The 20,495-nt window shown below is 43.2% G+C and overlaps 1 protein-coding gene across 2 annotated transcripts in view; it reads left to right on the top strand.

The window, feature by feature from the left end:
* Positions 1 to 3,437: 3,437 nt before the first annotated feature.
* LOC146855793 (D(4) dopamine receptor-like) overlaps positions 3,438 to 20,495 on the top strand; it is an 85,625-nt gene continuing 68,567 nt past the window's right edge. Inside the window, exons 1-2 of one of the 2 annotated variants that reach the window (XM_085653704.1) lie at positions 3,438 to 4,292; positions 12,882 to 13,174. In XM_085653704.1, coding sequence (XP_085509830.1) covers positions 12,929 to 13,174 — 246 coding nt within the window. In that variant the 5' untranslated portion in view covers positions 3,438 to 4,292; positions 12,882 to 12,928. Of the gene's footprint in view, positions 4,293 to 4,345; positions 4,481 to 12,881; positions 13,175 to 20,495 lie in introns of those variants that run through there. The other variant, XM_085653705.1, reaches the window with a different exon arrangement.

Genomic DNA, 20,495 nt, shown 5'->3' with positions numbered 1-20,495 from the left:
TATGAGAAAGTTGTCGATGATGATAAATACGTGGGCAAGCTGGTGAGAACCTGCCAGTAGTTCCTCTGGTGGTGCGCATGTGAGATACTTTCTCATTTTCCTACACTTTTCTGCACCTTTCCATCTACTCAATAGATATATAGACTCATATGTTGACTGGTGCTATTTTGAGTGACTTGTTGTTTTTTGTGTTTTTTCACTGGTACGTCTCCCGATTGTGGGATTTTGTATAATAAAAATAAGTATTTAGTAAGGCACAGGGGAATAGGTTAGAGTTCATGATATAGAACTATCTATTAGGGGAATAGATAAGTATATCGCCCTATAAGTATTCCTACGTATCTATCTACACAATTTGTTCAAAGTGCCTACCAATGCCAGCCCCTTGTTGTTGAATTATATGTTGATTGGAGGGTGGCCTTGCGTTCAGTTTCCCTCTGCAGCTCCTTGTTGAATTTCTGTTTCTTCGGGCCACAGGACATTATATAATATTTATTAAAAATGGTGTGTAGATCTAGGGATTTCATAAAATGTACAAATCCAAACACTAACTGTCGTAAAGCCCTTGGGGTACATTCCATTAAAACTGCGTCATCAGCATACACCAGCGACGGAAGGAAACAGCCCTTAACTTTGGGGTGCTCAGGGGTAATGGTAAGTAAAAATGGATGACGATCATTTATATATAAAATAAATAAAAGTAGGGCTAAAACACATCCCTGTCTTACTCCCCTGAAGATTCTGATTACTGCTGACACCGCCCCTTCGGTTGTTCTTATTCTAGCTTTCATGTCTCTGTGCAAATAGGCTATAAAGTGCACCAGTGCTGCATCCATACCAAGGGTTAAAAGAATAGACCACAGCTTTGAATGGTTTATACTGTTAAACGCTGTGATCAGGTCCATGAATGCCAGATATATTTGGGAGTTTTGTGCTATTGTGCATTTGCCTATCAAAAGATTAGGATTGAGACATAGCTCTACCATACCAATTTTTGATCTAAAGCCATATTGGCATTGATTAAAAATATCTATCTCTGTTGCCCATTCTTAAGTCCGATTATAAACAGTTCTTCCCAGAATTCTTAGTGGTGTGTCAATTAATGAGATTGGTCTGTAACATCTTGGATCCAATCGGTTTTCCCTTCTAAAAAACTGGTAGTATTATTGAAGTTGACCATGTGCTTGGTACGGAAGAGTATCCTAAACTGTTAAAAACATTTAATAGTAATGGGGTCTAGAAACCTGGGTTATATTTAAGAAGATCAATGGGTACCCCATACATGAATATTATTATCAGCAGAGGTTTAAATACTTTCTAGAAATATGCAGAAATAGTGCATGGGAAAAAAGCTACAACTTAAAATCTTACGTCTGTGAAATTTAACTTAATTTTTTACACATAGCATGGTGTATATATTTAATTGGAATTCTTGTGTGGGGCAAAAGGATCATTAAATATCATGTCTTGGGGTAATGTTCAGTAGAAGCATAGAAGTGAATTTATAGACCAATGGTAGACTGGTTTCTACCAGCAGTGATGTGTGAAAATTAAGAACATTTTAGAAAACAATTTTGAATAAACATGACTAATGATCACTACTCCTCCACTTAATCTAACCCATTCGCTCACACCCCTTAAACAATTGTAAAATGGCCTAATGCCTAACCTTGATACCCTCTCTGCCCTCCTAGCACCCAAATTATTCCTACAAAACTTAGTCCATCTTTAGCAGTGGGCATACAGTGAAACGTTATTATTAGGAGGAGGCACATAGGAGGTCAGCCTTTAGATAATGCAGAGCGAATGAGCAGTTTTCTGCCTCAATGGGGCACTTTCTGACCTACGTAAGAATCCCTAGTAGTGTACCATGATTTACAAAGCACTGTCACTATGTGATTCATCTCACTGACACCTCAAAACCTACTTCCCTCCCATCATCCCTCCTGCCACCCACTTCATGTCCTTTTCTTCACTCCCTCCCTGTTGTGAAATGCCTAATGTAAGTTATCTATAAATCCAGTGAGATACCACTGTCTTGGGCAATACCTGCTTCACCCACAAGAATTCTTTGTTATTGTATCTGCCTTGCCCAAGTTTTCTCTCTCACTTTGTGCTTTTAAATGATCTTAAAGCGCTATACAAATAAGCAATGTGACTTCTTAAGACAGAGACAACTGAAGTCTCTTTGCTCTAAAAGTTTAAGTTAACAGTTTCTTTAAGTTGAACCACTAATATGTTTCTCTCTCTCTTCCTCTTTGTGTCTCGAGGTGTATCTCTCTTATCAACTTAAAATTTCCCTTGGACTTTGTCACTTTCTCTGGGTCTCTATTTCAGGCTTCTTTCAGTCGCTCTCTCTCTCTCTCCAAGTCTCTCTTTTAGTGCCTCCTTCTCTAGATCTCTATTAAGGTTGTAGTGGGCACGTGCAGAACACCAAACAGTCCGAAATTCTCTGCCACAAAGTGCATCATTCTCTTGTCCCAGAGCAACAAGCCCTTCTGCATCCTTCTGAGCCCTTCCTTTGTTCCTCATCCTACAACCACTTAGCACTTCTTCCCCCCTTAGGGATTGGCCTACTCATACTTCCTTCTTCAGATCCATTGAACAGAATGGAGCATTTTTTTTCCTTGCTGACAAAAAGCAATATTTCCTTTGTGCACTTTCTTTAATTAGTGTTGCACAATATCGATGTCTTCACAGCACCAAGAAAACATGAGACAAGATGCTATCAAAATGTGTGTTATACTTTAATATACGAGGCTAACTTTATAGACTTAATGCAAGGAGATATCTTCTGGCAAAAAATGGTCTATCTTTTCACTGCCATTTGATGATCACTTATTCTATCTCTTTGGTTAGAGGGAATGAGCTGCTCGGTACCCTGGCTGTTACTCGTTGGTGGGTGAGGGATGCGATGATTGCAGCTTTGACCCATTGACCCATTTCACCCCATCACTTTAAATAGCGAGTCACGACTCTATTATGGGAAGAAACAGGCGTTATGTAATGAGAACATGCATTTATATTTCGAATGTCAAAGGAAAGACACACACAGGACTGTCAGGGCTGCAACTCTTCTCCCAGGAGGAATACCTTGTTATTGTGGCTGAAGGTCAGGCCAGCAGCCTCAGCCCCGCCAGCCTAGACAACAGAACCTGACCGGGAGGGGCGAGGGGTGCTAAAGCCCGCTCAGCCCACCGGTAGTCGCGCGCCTGATAGAGAGCGCGGGCGCCGTTTTATTCGTTGGGGCATGGCACAAAGTACAGATCATCTAAAGGTCTGCGCACGTGCCCTCCCTGGGCTGTATACAGGGCAGCACTCTGTGCCTGCGGGGGGACGCCAAGGGTGCCGATGGTGCCTGCGCTCATAGTCTGACTGGCCGGAGGCGCACACGAAGCACCCCGGGAGGCATACACGCTCCCCACGAGCTGTACACAAAGTAAGCCGTGAGAGGGCGCGGGAGGAGTGGTACCTGCGCGCGTCTGCACGAGGCAGCTTCCTGAGCAGCGAGGGCTGCCACGCACAGCTGCGCGCACAGCTCTCCAGCGCTCAGGCGTCCTCGAGGGCAGCTCCGTGGCTTTGAGTGGATTTACCTTTCGTTTCTTCCATTAAGGATTTCTTTTGGTTCTCCGTATAATTTGAAAAGGGCTTCTGTGATGGAAAGGAAGAGACAGAGGAATCAGCGCGGGAAAGGCAGGAGGATTGCACGCACCATGGAACTGGAGACTGGTGTTTGCCAAACAATAGAATGAAAGGGTCCATGGAGAAGACAAAGTGTTCCGGAAAACGAAAACAATGCATAATATAAATAAGTAACAGAAGAAAGAACAAAAAGCAACTGAATGAAGCGGAGATAGAAAAATGGGAGTCTTACAAAAGGGAAACAAGCGATAAAGAAAGTGGGAAAAAAGAAGGAGCGGGAACAAGAAAAAAAAGAGCAAAAGCAACAGAAAGAAGAAAGAAAGACAAATACAGATACGGAAAGAAGTAAAGAAAACATAAACGAAGGAGTTTCCGTTGGACAGCGAAATAAAAAGAGACCAATAGAGCTAGTCTGTTTATAAACAAATATATAATACCGGAGAAAAGTAGCACGAAAAGCAAAATGAACTAGAGGGCAACGGAGAGTGAAGACGTCCTGCAGAAGTGCGGCTCGGAATCTCGTCCGTAGATTTGGCGCAGCTGAGCAGGTTCCCGTCGAAGGAAGGACCGGGCGCACGCACGCACGCACTCACGCTGCGGCTCACCGGTCACTGCACGCATCACGTTCGCGTGGATTGCCCATTACTTAGGTACTTATGCACTTATTAACCTATTTTATATCAAAGTAGACAGAAGGGACGAGGCGACAATGCGCGAGAAGAAGGGAGGAGAGAGGTGGTGTTGGGGCTGAGGGAAGTGGAAAAACGCGGCAGGGAAAGGAGAACTGAGTGGGGCGGCGAGAAGAATTGCAAAAGGATAGAAAATAAGAAGGCAACAGGTATGGATTATACACCACAGAAAAGAAGAGGCGAGAAGAAGCCGAAGGGGTGGGAGGAAGTAAGAGGAGGAGGAGAGGACAGTGGAGAGGTGGAAGAGTGAGGGGAAGAGGATAAAGAGGAAATGGAGGAGGAAAGAAAGTGGCAAAGGTAGCCGTGCCAACAAATTAATAGGGAGACCGAGCCAAAGGTTTGGCTCGGATCTTCGAGCCCATGCACGAGCCGAGCCATGAAAATATTTGTGATGTAAACATTTGATAAGAAAAATATCGTATTTCTTTTACATGTAGAAGCTTTGACGGTAATAAGTCACATTATAACACGGCACTGAGAAGTATTGATTCAATTGATAGTTTTCAAACATGAACCATTAGTGAACGAAGAAGCAATACACTTGTCATATAAACCCTGAACATGGCCCAGATTATTATTGAGCATCATTAAAGCGTATTAAATCAAACACAATAGGTTTTAATATAAATGGCATTCTGAACGCACATATTTGAAAGTGCTTTAATATGCAATAATGAACGAAAAAGACTTGATGAAATAAAATATTTGCCTAAGATCACACAATTTAAGAGGGGAAGCCGCAATTTAGCCAAGATGTCTGTTTTCACTGTGTAGCAAACAGCCAGTAAATGGCTATCTATTTGTCTTCCCTTGTGCTAGGTATTGTTTTTACCTCTGCCTATTTGTGCGCCGTTGGTACTGGCGTGCTTTCCATTAGCAGCACTTACATTATTCAAAGCTACCGTTCATGCAAGGTGTTCTCACAGGCCAGGCCCTGTGCCGAACCCCACATCGCGCATGGCCGCAGAGACATCATTGATAACAAAACTTTAACATCTAAAATGACATAATTCATGACAACACTGTGGATAGCGGGGGCACCAGTTATAGTTACTTCAGGGCACGAGTTATGGTTACTTGAGACTTGTGTTACTATAATTGGTGAATTTCAGTTGTTTTGTTAGTTTGTTGATTTAACTGACATTTTCACCTAACTATAACAGCCTTTTAACCTTTGATTTTTAAGTGAATATATATATATATAATATATACATATATATACGCATGGCTCACAGGTTGGTTGTATATGCACAGGTTAACGGTCTATCAGCCTGCTATAAATCCGTATCAGAGAGTCTGTCAGTACAAGTGAAATGTCCCTGGTCTTGCCCAATTGCAATACTTACCCCACGTAGATATTCTGTTATTACACGTGAAAGGTCTACTGCTGTTTACTTGGATTGAAGATTAAAGGTTGTATATGCACAGCTGAATGTCTCTGATCCTGCCAGATATATAGATCAAATATTCTAAAAGTACAAGTGAAAGGTCTCAGGATCTGCAAACTGCCCAGATTAGAAATTCTAAAGGCACTGATGAAAGGTCTCTAAATCCTGTTAAATGCCTGGATTAAAAACTGTTCAAGCCATGTCTTTTGTATCTGACAGTCGTTTTCACTTAAATGATTGCAATTCTTTGTAAACTGTACAGTCCACGTAGGCATAAGTTTCACAGAAAAGCTTTAAAAAAAGCAGACAAAAATAAAGTGGGTGGAAAATAAAGCAGGTGGAAAATAATGCAGTCCCTCTCTAAAATGTAATACAATAATACAAACCGTAGTGCAACACACTGATAACAGACGGTTAAATTGGTTAAAGAAAATAATTGAAAATAAAAGAGCATTCAAGAAAATGTATCCTGGGTAATGAATGAACAGAACAAAACAAACAAAAGCAAAAAAAATGCTTACTAATCACAGAGCCACCAAACCACTAGAACACTGGGGTTAGTGGTAGAGGTAAAATCAGGTGCAAGGATGAGGCGCTAGCTGGCAACCAGCGGGAATCGTTAGTCTGATCAGCATTGCAAATAATGACTCCACTGCTGCCCAGAGGTAGTTGTGGCATTGGCATATCAATCACATGTTATATTACCGAGAGGAATGTATTTGGAGGTCCAGATTCCATCAATATGTAAATACTTGGGATGCCTGAGATCTTCACTGCACTGTGGATGTAAAGACCTCACACTGCTCCTAATGCGTGGTATGATGTGCAGCCAACAGCTTGCATTTTCTGAGAGCACCTTAAACAGGAAAAGCACACACTAGGAGAAAGTTCTGGTTTTAGGGGAGCTTCTCGCTTTTCAGTCTGTTCACTTGAAATACATGTGTATAAATTAGATCTCAGTTTGAATCACTTAGATAGTCAGTGGTTACTCTGAAAATCTGGCATTGATCTGGCCCTCTCAGCGTAGTTTGCCCCCCCCCCCCCCCGGCATACAGATTCTTTCAGCATAAATGAACAGCAAGGTTTGCCCTGAGATGTTGACTGGGGCGGTGATATGCCTTTAGTGAAGTCAAGGTCAGCAGGGGGTTCTGGAGTCGCTATTTACTAGAATATCAACTCCAAAATAACATGAGGTCACAAATATCGGGCCTAAGTATCTGAACTAAGGTAAATGTATATAAGTGTAAGCACAGGTTTAATATACATAATTTCACATCTGTGTGCCTTAAAGATATGTATCTTGATACTATATATATATATATATATATATATATATATTCACTGAAAAAACATAGGTTTCAGGGACGTTATAGTTAGTTGGACATTTCACTCGTGCAAAACCAGAGGAATTCCGCCGTTATAGTTAGTTCAGCTAACTATAACTCGCGCCCCCGCAATGCACTGCTGATGACGTCACATATTACATCTTTCATGACATGGTCAGTGACATCTTTCCTTCATAGTGGCACTCACACCCACCCACTCACTTATACTGCCACTCACACAAGCATTCATGCACCCTTACAGCCACTCATACAGCCAGTCACTCACTGGTACAACTAGTCACATAGCAACACAGTCACCCATGCAGCTACTCACACAACCACATATTTACCTACATAGTCACTCACTCACACACCCACTCACTCACCCATACAGCCTCTCAACACAGCCACTCACTCACCCATACAAGCATTCACATACTCACTCACACAATCACTTACATACCCATTCACACATCCATGCAAGCACTCACACATCTGCTCACTCGCCCATACAGCCATTCACAAAGACACTCACTCTCCAATACAGCCACTCACACACCAACTCACTTAACCAAACACCCACTCAAACATCCACTCACTCACCCATACAGCCACTCACACACCCATTCGATCACTCATACAGCTATTCAGACAGGCACACATTCACTCATTCAGTCACTATACACCCACCCACTTAGCCACACATAGAGCCACTCACACTGCCACTTGCACCCATACAGCCACTGACACACCCACTCACTCATCAATATAGCCACTTACACAGTGACTCACTCACCCACACAGCTACTCACACACCCACTTATACACCCATACAGCCACTCACACACCCATACAGACAAGGATACATACATTCACACAGCCACTCACATAATATATGTTAGAAGCAGCATCACTCAGTAGTAGTGCACCTAGTAGTCTAATTTAGCTTTTGTAGTAGGTTAGTATGTATGTTTAACAATCATAAAATCTTAGAAAATAATTTATACTCACTGGATGATGTCATCAGTGATGCCATTTGAGATGTCATGAGTGATGTCACTGACCATGTCATGAGTGATGTAATATGTTAGGTCATAAGCAGTGCATTGCAGGGTTGTGAGTTATAGTTAGCTCAGGTAACTCTAACTGCTGAATTTCTCTTGTTTTGTACAAGTGAAATCTGAGCCTAAGTATGACGTCTCTGTAACCTTTGTTTTTTCCGTGAAAAAATATATACGAATAGTAATTCGTTGCTTACCTATATGCACTTACCTTCAAAATATTTTGATCATACAATATTTGTGTCCACCTTATTCTGACCTACAAACCCTAAGTCATCTTTCCAGTGGTGTGATCAGTAAACATATAAGTGTGAGCAAATAATAGGCTGGAATGCTTAAATGCCAGAGCTGTATGAATGATGTAATACATAAAATGAATCGCTCTCATAGGTAATTCTTGCAAATGCCCATAAAGCAACGCTGCTGCTTTGTGATTTGTGGTTCAAGGTCGATATTATGCATGACACAGTCTTCCTGGGACCGACAAACTATTTCAGGTTGAGGGTTTTATTTAAGTAATAGTAGTGAAATGCCTAGGGTGCCACAATGCCTTTAGTAAGCATGGTGGCTCAGTGAGTTACTGCTAAAGTGTGTAGTGAATGGTGGCTCATGACTTTGAACTCTGCTGACTCAGACTTCCATCATTCCGAAGTCAGTAAACTGAATACCATTTTATAGTTAATAGCGAGACCTAGTAACTACAGCAGAAGTATGGTACTGAATGCTACTAAACAAGTTATTCTGCTTATAAAGAAGGTCAATTACCATGGAATGGGGTTTGATTTGAGGGCGAACGAAACGTCACCTTCCACAGTGCACCCAAAACCCTTGCTCTTACCCCATAGTTAATTGTGCTGGTAGGTGAGTTGTCTGTGGTGCAAAGCAGACAGCACAAAAACAAGCATCAAAAAATAAAACTGCTAAAAGTGGGGGCTAGGGCATGCAAATGCACTAACCCTGAGTATCCCCGGCAGTGGGCCTGATTGGGATCAGACTGACCCAAACACTTTTAGAATTATTAAACTAGGAGGCAGATTTATGAGATTTTAGTGCCGGGCAGCGCAGGAAGTAATCTTAATTAACTGCCCTGGGTCAAAGGGAATGGCAGAAATGCACCGTATCTACGGGATTTAGTGCATTCCTGTCCTTTCGCCCTGCGCTGGTGCCATTTCAGCAGCCTAGTGCCAACGCGGGGACCCTTGCACCATGGTGCGTTGCATGCAGGATTGTTTTGTGCAGAAAGAGTCGCCTTTCTGCACAAAAGCAATCTTGGGAGGCTTTTTTCTCTTTCACAGGAAAAAAACGAGGAGAAATAGTGATAGTTCTCCTCGTGCGCCTCCCCTGGGGAGGCATAAGGTTTGGTGGATCTCCAGGTTTAGAAGGTCTTGTAAATCTGGGGCTGCCGCAAAATTCATGGGTGTTGTGTGGGAACACCCACCTCAACACACATGACACGCCTCCCTAACGCAGAGTAAGGCAATGTAGCAATTTGCGCTGCCTTACCTTACTCCATATTTATGAGGCCATTTAAAGCCAAGCAAGGTGGCTTTGCGTGACTTCATAAATATGATTTAGTAGTTTGGGCCGTCGTTGTGCCACTTAAAGTGACACAACGGCGATGCAAGGGCCTCATAAATATGGGCTTTGGAGTGCAGTGAGAAGCATGTATATGAGGCTATTCTCTGTGCAGTGGATAGGGAGAATGTTAGAGGGCAAAGATGCTTTATTCGCGGAGGATGGCATAAAAGCTATAGAAATGGATGGGGTGAAAGGGCGTACAGATGCGTTCTGGAATACTTTATAGCACTTCAATGAATGTTAGTGTTGGCGATCTTTCATTTACCCTCTGTCTCCAACTGATAGGAAAAGTAACACCACTTGCTGGATTAAACGAGTCATTTCATAGCATAATTTCCATTGCGTAAGGCTTGGCCTAGCAGCACAGGGGAACCCAAAATGTTCATGGGCGCTAACCCTTCTGGGGGGCCCATTCAGTCCAAGACCAATAAATATCTGTGAGATATGAGAAACCAGTGCTTAAATTGAGCCGGTGGTTTCCGGTGCTCTGCACCGGCACTTAATTGTCAGCACCGGCACCCGGGGTACCGTTTACAGAGCAATAACAAGCAGCGCACTTGCACAAACCACAATTGTGTTCAACAGAGCTCTCCGGTATTCCGAGGAAGTAATACTTAGAACTCTCAAGAGGTACAGATACTCTAGATCTGACCTCAGACTATCAGGGTGGTGAGTACACACCCCCCTAATATCTAGAGTCACAAAGCACTCTTCAATAAACCCCGGTCCTGACAAAAGCCTCTAGAGGATCCATGAGGCTGAAACATGTTGACCAACACCAGTGCGATAGACCAGTAACTGGGTCTTTACACGCACGACTGTGTTTTTCACTTCCCACATCACTATTTTTTAATAAACCATTTGTGAACAGTGATGTATGGAATTTTATTTCACTTAATTAGAGCACAAGCACACCATCTTTTCATTTCTGGCCACTGCTGACAAACCAGTAGGTCTCCCTCCTGGCGGAGGTCAGCATATTGACAAAGAAAAGACCCAATGATCATGCTGTTACAGTACACCTAGGCGGAGAACCAAGATATACCGCCGTTTTGCCTGTGTACGTATATGAGGGTTTTTTAAGACGGTCTCCATGCAAACAAAGACCCTGGTTACACAGGACAAGTGGTCCATTTCCCCCCCCTTTTGATTTTTGTACTAACCATTGGAAGCCGAATGGATCACAGCTTCTCTTTCCCTCCCCATTGATATTCAAGCACCGGCACTATGACAGTCTGAAAGTTCCGGTGCTGTTTGTTTCATTTAGAGACAAGCACAACAACAATTGTTTTTTAATTAAATATACACTATGAGTGACTAATGCCTGCTACCAAAGCCATTCTTTCAGCTTTTTGGGCCTGTATTTGTCAGAATTGTCACACTTGTAGGAGGAGTGTGATGGTTGTTAGTTGTGGTGTTACTGTAACTGGCAGCTCTGACAATGGCACTGGGAGGTGCAAACGGAAGTGGCTTCCTGACTTGGGCTCTGCACTTATGTTTTTTGCAAATTAGGCTCAAGGAGACTGAGGGACCCATCCAGGGGTGTAGCTTTGGGGTGTATTTGTGGTGTTACACCCCCCTAATAAGTGTATTCTGTAGTAAATAGTTGGAAGCAGGGGCTTTCAGTCAGGTATAGTAAGGTGTCTGTTGGATTTCACCTAGGAGTTTTACATGTCTCACAGGCTAAAAACACACACTCTCTTTATGTCTCTTGAAGTTCTTAAAAACGTTGGTTATTTCACAAAACATTTTGTTTTAAGTACCGCTAACAATCCGCACTGCTCTCCATTCCCACTTCCCCTTGAACCCCCTCATGTCCTGCTTCTCAGAGTGTATGTTAAAAAAGATATTGCCAGTGTGTTTGTTACGAATCTGAAGCCCCCCCCCAATCTTACTGAACAAGCTCCGCCCCTGTGCCCCTCATCACATTCTGTGGGATTGGGGGATATGGGGGGCATGATTTTGTTTAAGGTCATTGCAATTTTCCATATATATTTATTAACAGCCACATGTATTAAGACAGTTCTGAAGAGAAACTCATAAAATATTTGGGCACTCCAGCATCTAACTGCAATATGCTGTAAAGTTCTTTCCCCACCTTCGCCGGACTAGGAATAAATAAATAAAACATCCCTTGCACAAATGCTTTACTCAGCCACGCACTTTAAGTATTGCCAATGAGCCTGGACCTCTCAAGTGGGTTTTAAGATGGATGCCCACCCAAAAATTGGTCTAAAGAGTGCATAGCACAGCGCCCTTTTCAGACTATAAAGGCTATTGAGATTCAAGCGTCTGTGAATCCCTAAATTTGCAGCCCGCTGTGGAAATGCACGAATGTCCAAAGGTTGTCCACAATAGCAACTCCTATAAGAAAATTGTGTACTAGATGATTAAATTAGAATGTATGCCACTGTATTGAAGCAGCTTGGCATATTGCAGCATCAGTTGGTGGGCAGTTAGTGGCACAGTAAAGTACCATTGATATACCTGTTTCCACTTTGCTTATGAATGTAATCCACCACTGCCTAGACCAATCCATGGGCCGTTCCTTTTTATCATTACCCTGCATAGAAACCACCATTCCTGTGTCTCATAACACTAGGAACAGGTCCATCCTACCACCCATGCTAAGATCCATGCTGCATAGGTTGTAGCAGGAGCAGCCCTCTCTCCCACAACAACACTTCCTTTACCAGCAGGGCACAGGCACCGCACGTGGAACGAAGGTGCTTACAGGACATGAGTAACAACCGCGCAATTCTGCCTGGTCACGGGAAGTTTGTAATCCCAAGAGGCATATAATTATATTTTAGGGGGGCACTCTGGTCCTGGGGACACCAGAGGGCGATTATGAGCTGACACTGTCACTCCGTCCTTGGTCTGTAGTGGGCCAATGAGGAGTTTTAGGTTCAGTTTAGAGGGAAGGGACCACGCTGCTGGGTTACCTGGGTGGATGTTGGGTGACCTCAGTAGTGATTGCACGGCTCTCTCAGTCTATCCAGCTGGAAGAAGCCTCCTCTTCTGATTCTAAACCCGCAGGAAGTACCCTATGTTTGGCCCACTAGTCCAGCCGTGAAGTGAAACAAACATATATTGCATTCAGCACAGATAGAATACTCGCCGGAGTCCTACACCCTGTGAGGTCTTGTGCAAGGCCAGGTGGACTGTGTTCTACTCACATATCTTCTTCATTTCTAGATGTTCACGGTGGGCAGACGGAGAGTCGGCGGCTTGTCTACCAGGCCATGGTCAATGTCACCTTCAATCAGACTCTTACCGGAGCAGGACCAGGGTCTCCGGACCTCAACTACCTGGCCCTGGTCTTCGGCATCCCTCTCATTCTCATCATCATCTTGGGCAACACCCTGGTGTGTCTGAGTGTGCTGACGGAACGCACCCTCAAGACCGCCACCAACTACTACATCGTCAGCCTTGCCGTGGCGGACCTACTGTTGGCATTGCTGGTGCTGCCCCTGTATGTGTACTCCGAGGTATGGGCAGGGCTGGGAGAGGGTACGAGGCGGGCTGGAAGATGTTAAGGGTATGCCTGGGAGTAGGTGCAGGCAAGGCTTGGAGAAGCTGAGGGCAGGTGTGGGAGAGGGTTCAGGTAAGGGCTTGGCGAGCAAAAGAGATGGGCTGAAAGATGGGTAGGCAGAGCTGGGAAAGGACACATGCAGCGATGGGACGGAGTAAATGCAGAGTTAATAAGGGTTACAACAACATTTGGACATGGTAGGGGAAGGGAGAGGTTGTGTGCCCAGCTGGTGTACAGTGCATGTCTATGGAAAATCAATCCTATGCCTATTCCCTCTGACCTGAAGGCAAATCCAAATTGTCCCTTTTTGTAGCTCCGGCAAAGTGAAAATAGTAGGTTTTAGAAATTTTCAGAACCTGTAGAGAACAGATGTCACAAAGGAGGCAGCCACGCACAAGACATTGCTTCATCAAGATATTAAGTAATAATTGACATACTTCCTCATTGTGTGTATGGTTGAGAGTTGAAGGTGAGCAGAGGATGGGGGGATGGAGGTAGCACTTAAACAAAGATTTAAAGCGAAATCTCCTGGACCAGTCTCTATTGCTTGTTCAGGACCAGCCCCTCTGAGATGATGAGCTAGTTGAAGTGACAAGAAAGTTTTTGGAAGTGAATTCATTTAAATGTGATAAAAATAATCTTAATACAATTTATTGCCTCTAGAGCAGTAGTGTCCAAAGTATATCTGGGAGGTCTGGATGTCTCATGAAGTTATTCCAAAAGTCTAGCTTAGAGAGGCCCCATAAAGAGTCAAGTGGTTGGGTTTAATGTAGTTTGATTATTTTTCTCCCACAAGAAAGCAGACTGTAATAGTTAGTCAGTACCAAAGCTCCACTTAAAAGGCTGGCAAGAATGGCATTCAGTAGTGGCCCCTGGAGGGAGTGCTGCGGGGCAGTGGATGAGCAGGGTGGGGGGTAGTAACTACGGAATACGGCCCAACGGAGGTAAGTAAACAAATAAATAAATAAAACGAATTTCGTTGTGCGCCCTGCATCGCATTTGGCAATGCAGCGTGCTCAACAAAATTTGTTTTATTTATTTATTTGTTTACTTACCTCCATTTGGCCGTATTCCGTAGTTTACTACCCCCCACCCTGCTCCTCCCCTTCCCCGCCACACAGCACTCCCTCCACGGGCCGCTAATGATGGCATTGCCACCATTTCTACACTTAAACACTAGCGCCTGTGCTACTGACCTTAAGTCTTATTCTGAAATCCGAGATTTGACTTTGCTGATGACGTGCATTTCAGATAGGGGTTGAATCAGAGACTTTCCCAATGTGGGGTTTCATGAAATCGAAGGATCTGGCACCAGGAGACAATTTTGAGGTACTATGAGGAGGAATTCAGTCTTGAAATGATTAATTTTCAAGAGAGAGAGAGGGGTTGACCATCCAGTTCTCCAGGATGTGAAGAATATAAAGCTCCACCCACATGCTGGCTTAGAGTAAAGCTGCCAATAACTGGATTAAATTGGATTTCACAGGATGTAAAACCCTGTTTTACTGTTGCGGAGGCAAACAATCAATATGTGAGGATTTCTTGGTTGTTGAAACGTGTGAAAAGTAAGGGTGTGGTTTGATAGGTCTTCGTTGTCCCATCAGGACTTTTTCCTTTCTCTCCAAGTAGAATGTGGGCTTTACCACAATGATGGCTGGAAGCCACTCCAGCTGTGAGTTTGAAGGCCTTATTATATGTCTGTTGTCCCCACTGCACAGGAGAGATCTCACTGGGCTCTTCCATTTTGGAATTGGGCTTTTAGGCTGTCATTGAGAGTGATATGAAGACTGTCCTGGTACCATCTATCTGGCAGGGGATGAAAGTTAACCCAGCAGTCCTTCTTATTGTTCTTCAGTGAAGCCCAGAGGGCTCCTTTCTTACACCTCATGTCATGTTTTCTGAGTAGGGGGTATACAAAGCTTCTGAAGTTTAAACATGCATTGGCAATGCAAATAGATCTGGTGTATGAATGAAAGTGCCCTTTGTGCCATGGATTAGTTTAGGCGCTCAGTAAGTGATCATTGTAAGAAATTGGATTATTATTTGGGGTGGGTGGCTTCCTATTCACAACCCTTGTCAGAGTGAAATATCAAAAGTCACTACATTAACCTGACCTCATCCCCTGGTAGTTATGGCACATGGCAGATAGATTTCACTTAGGGCAAAGTGTAAAGTATATATACTGTAATAAAGTCACAATGCAAAACAACGTAAATCCAAAATTGAATTAGAAAAATACAGTAAATTGTATTAAATACGACACCAACATGTCAACAATCAAAAAGTGGAACCAGTAATATCAATTTGTAAATTTTTATGTAGGAATAGCACCAGGAATCATAAAGGGTCAATGGTAGTCAGTGGTATGCCCAAGTTGAGGCTGGTTGCGATGGAACATGTGTCAGATACACCAACTCAATTTATCCTGGTGAAAGATTAAAAGATTTCACTTTTTGACTTAGTCTTTTAAATCCAAATCCACCATCATTCTAAAGCCCCTAGGAACTCAGGGGAGGCACTTGGAGACTCAAAGGGTGTCAAGCAGAGGCCAACAGCAGGGTCCCGTCCAGGTGCCACTCATTAGTTGGGTGGTTTCAGGAAAGGCCTCTTGTAGCTTATTGTATCCATTTATCTTGAACAGGAGGTCAGCCATATGAACCTTGGAGTCCACTTCTTTGTCCTGGGTACAAGAGGTAGCCCTCCCAGGGTTTTAAGGCTCCTGTCAGGTCACAGATAGCCGGTTCAGTCCTTTTCTGTTCTTCCTAAGGCACAGGAGTGCTCATAAGTGGGTCCCGGGAGGTGCCACATTTATGCCTGGCATGACTCCTGAGCACACCCTAACCAATGGGTTAAATGTTCCTGGGGCCAACCCAACCCACTTTGGGCATTTTCAAGAAGGCAAGAGTCTTGAGTCGCTCTAAACCTGGGCTCTGAGGGCTAGGAGTGTGTGGGAAGTTTTCTATGGGAATCCTAGTGTCCTTCAACATCCAACACTAAATTCCAGTTTGAGGCAGCTGCTGTGAAACAAAAAACACAGGGACAGAATTCTGGTGAGACAAAGCAGTGTCTTTCAGCAATCAGACAATGTATGCACAAGAAATGTCTTGGCAACCTGTTCTTTTCCTTTCAAGTGCACCCCAGAGTGTTATATGTAAATCCAGCAGACCTGCCAAGCAGAATTTAATACTCGAAGAGGATTTGACACTGAAATGTCAAAAAGGATGCCCACAGCTCCCCGCCCCCATTCCTACTATGTGAGTTTCAGAAGAGCCACCTCTGCCAATTCAGGCCAGCCTATTGTTTGCTCCTGGGAGGCATTTCCCACCTTTTTCTTGCTTCTTCAAATGGTAATCCCTGGCTTTGATATGTTTGAGAGCAAATGTACATTAGCCTCCAAGAACTTCAGTCAGGGAAAAGTTACTTTTCCCTAAGACTTATTAAAAATCCGACTTAGGCATTGAATTGGATTTTTAATAACTATTAAAATAGTTGTTTAATTATTTTTCTAACTAGCTCCATTCCTGAGATACAGTATTAGAGTTTTAATGTGTTTCTTGTTTTCTAATTAGGACAGCCAGGTCTGCCATAGTAAAACATAGTTTTCAGGAGCTGCTCACTATATGGATATGATAACATTACATTTCTACAGATCCTTCATTAAAATACCATGCACTCTGCCTTTTGGATTATAAAGGCTACAAGGACTTATTGATATATAAAAAGGCTGGTTTAGACCTGTCAAAAAGGTTTATTTTAACACATCAAATTGCAGTGTTTACACTGCCACAGTCAGGCTACAATGGTATGCCTGAAGCCATGTTTAACACTGTCACTGTAGTGGATAACTATATTGCTTCGCATTCCCAGATAATAGAAAATACCGCCCTCCCACACTGAGGCTCAAACACGACGAAGCAATAAAACAACACACCACCTGGAAAGGGATTTCACTTTTATAAAATGAAACTCATCAAACACGGTTCTCAGAATAAGGCATGGGGTTTTATTTGTGCAACACTCTTTAACAAAAAGGCTTTACCAGATGTCAATTGAACAACATTCAAATGTATATAGATATATGTATATATATATGTGCAAATTCCTTGCGTCTCTCAACAATATGGTAAAGCCGCTCTCAGGATTGAATTGTAGAGAAAAAGGTTTATTGACTGACGCATTTCAACCTCACGGTCTTTGTCAAAGTGACTTCTACAACCTGAAGTGGCTACTTTGAAGTGTTTTCAAAAACAAAGCATGACCAAGCATAAGTGAATAGACATAAAAGAAATACATCCAAAGTTAGAGTCACATATAAACATGAAAACAGACTCCAGTCACATTATTCCTGCATTTGCCATAAGTATTAACAGTGACCTTAATGCATCAAATATATGTATATAACGTGAAAATAAAATAAACTAGCTGTGAATAAAAATGAGCCATCTGTGTGGCGCATGCATTGGCTGTTATATGCAAAAGACACCTCCCAGGAGTACTAAAAACCAAGTGGTACAAAATAAAGGTGTAGATTGATAAAGCCATCCACATGCAGTAGCAGCTTACATGTGTGTATGTATATATATATATATATATATATTACCTACTGGCGGTCGCCAGTAGGTAGTTATAGTTAGGACCCTGTTTCCATAGGAAATCCGCAACATTCTATTTTGAATAACTTTGGCGCCGGTTGGCGAATCCTCGCGAAATTTTCAAAACTAATGGGGCGCTACGCTCCGCTCCTACCCTGAAAGTCTCGGGGTGATTCGATAAGCGGGGGCTGAGAAAAAAGGGGGGTCCCAAAACACGTTTTCCCCATGCATTTTTCCATAGGACCTTTAGACACAGCTACAGCCCGAATGGCTGAACAGAATTACTTGTAATTTGGCAGAGAGGTAGCCATAAGGTCAAGGAAGTGCCTTTTGTAGGTCTGGTGTAAATCTGTTCAGTAGTTCCTGAGAAAATAGCATTTAAATCAATATATATATCTGTGACAGCGCTCCGTGCGCTTACCGTGCGCTTACGGTAAGCTTACCGTACGCGTACGGTGCGCGAGCGCGTTTCTGATTGGTTGTTAGATCAAAGTAAACATTCGAATCGGTCGAAACCAGGAAGTGTCGGCCGCCATTTTCTCTCCCGCACTCTGAGGGGGGGAGGAAAAACAAAGTTGGATAACATGAAAAGGAGCAGGCTAGACAGCTCCTAACCACCTAGCCTTGGTTAGGGTGTCCCGGAAGGACCCCCAAGGCCAAAAAAGTACATTTTAATATTTTTCGAAAAAACGCCCAATGCGCTTACCGTACGCGTACGGCAAAAAATTAATTTTCAAGGCAGCGTTCAGCCATGTTAAGTGGCTTAACGCTGCCTTGTAAATAAGGCGATGCCCCTATCACCACCACAACACCTGAAACGGTGACGTTGTGGTGGTGATGGGGTCTTGGAAATATGCCTCATAGTTTTCACAATAAATATGTGAGATCAACCAACTTTATTGTAACATTTCATAATGAACAGGTCAGGCCTATGGCCATGATTATTGGCTTGCCATAATAGCCAACTCTGTCCTCCTGCACTGAGTATAAGTTTTTCCACAATCATCTAAAAAGTGCAATATAAGCAGCTTTTCAGTGAAAGTACACAACTAGGGCCAAATCAAATCCTGTAGTCAGGGGAACCAGCATGTGGGTGAAGCTTAACCCTGACTTGGTAGTACTCATAAAGCTCTTCCTTAGTTGATCACTTAAGGTGTGGTGACAGCTGCGCTGTCAATCCACACCTAAAAAAGGAGGGGAAGCTTAAGTGTCCCATCATAGGCACAGGAAAGATTCCTACTGATCTTCACAGATGCAGGGGAAGCAAGTGAACAGCCACTTATAAGCTGTGTATTGCAATTCTCTGTCTGCAGAAGTCTCACTTCGAGGAGGTACTTTTGGCAGCAGGAAAGAACAAGCACGGAAGCTGATGGGCAGCTGTGCTTACCAGCAGAAGCACAGGGTTAAGGGAAGTGATGAACACTAATGGAGAAATAAAATCTCTGCTTGGGGCTCAAGCCTGTCAAGGTTGCTCATTTATTACCAGCTACTGTGTGCAATTTCCTGCCTTAGGATGCTCGCTCTTCATGTGCAGAGCATCTTGCAGCAGGATATTGTTGTCTGCATTAGGTTGGGTGAGCTAAACTGTGCCTCATGCGAAGTCCAGAGAAGTAGGGGGACTTTGCAAAGGATGGAGTTTCACAACTTCTCTCAGTTTCAAGGGTGAATAATTCAGCTTTGCTAACTTCTAATTTTGAGGGACCAATATGAAGCCCTGGCTCGTGACTTCTGTTAAGGGAACTGAAGTATTGCCACCACTCCACCACGCCACTGACTGTGTGTGGAAACAAATCCGTAGAAAGAGGGCAGATGAGCGACACCAACTGACTCCGTGTTCCAATGAGGACATAAACTTAAATGATGGCTTGAACATCTCCTCTCATTGGATGAATAGATTTTACACCAATAAGGAGAGAGATTGTGATAAATGATCTTTTGGTGGGGTTTTAAGCAGTAAGGGGAGCGGAGGTGAAGGACAGAGACTGTCCCGTCCCTGAAACTTCTGCCATATGAGATACTAAGAGCCTAAAGATGAAAAATAGATAAAGGGGTTTTAGGTGTTTACGCATTTTTATCAGTAAAAATTGCATTTGCTGGCTGGCCATTTCTTTTTCAGTCTGGTTTTTTAGAGCACTGCTGTCAACTAGACCTACGGATTAGAATATACAGAGTGGGCTTTGAGTCCACCCCTTCCATCTCACACATACTTTTCAACATCTATGTGAAATCACTACCAAATCTGATCAATGGATTTGAGTTCACTTTCTATAACTACGCAAATGACATGCAGATACTTCTGAAATTGGAAAACCCCTAAGGACATTGGAACATCAAAAATCTTCAACTGCCTCCAACCCATTGACCAATGTAGGACATGGAGCCACCTTAAATTGAATTCCCACAAAACAGAAATACAGGCGATTGGAAAACATGACTGTCTGTGCCCGGACTGAAGATCTAGGACCACCACAAAAAATATCCGGCGAGGTAAGAAGCTTTGGAATTACCATGGACGCCAAGCCAAACCAAGCTGTCAATGAAGGCACAAGTAGACAGGGTAGCCAAATCAAGCTTTCTCTCAATGAAAACACTGCGATGCATCTTCCACAACTAGGATTTGCTGACAAGATTCAAGCTACCATCTCGCTTGTCCTAACTAAACTGGATTACGCTTATGGTCTGTAT

This window comes from Triturus cristatus, chromosome 4_1, assembly GCF_964204655.1.
Source record: "Triturus cristatus chromosome 4_1, aTriCri1.1, whole genome shotgun sequence".
Lineage (NCBI taxonomy): Eukaryota > Metazoa > Chordata > Amphibia > Caudata > Salamandridae > Triturus > Triturus cristatus.
The sequence above is the reverse complement of the archived record's forward strand: the minus strand, read 5'-3'. Positions and strand labels throughout refer to the sequence as shown.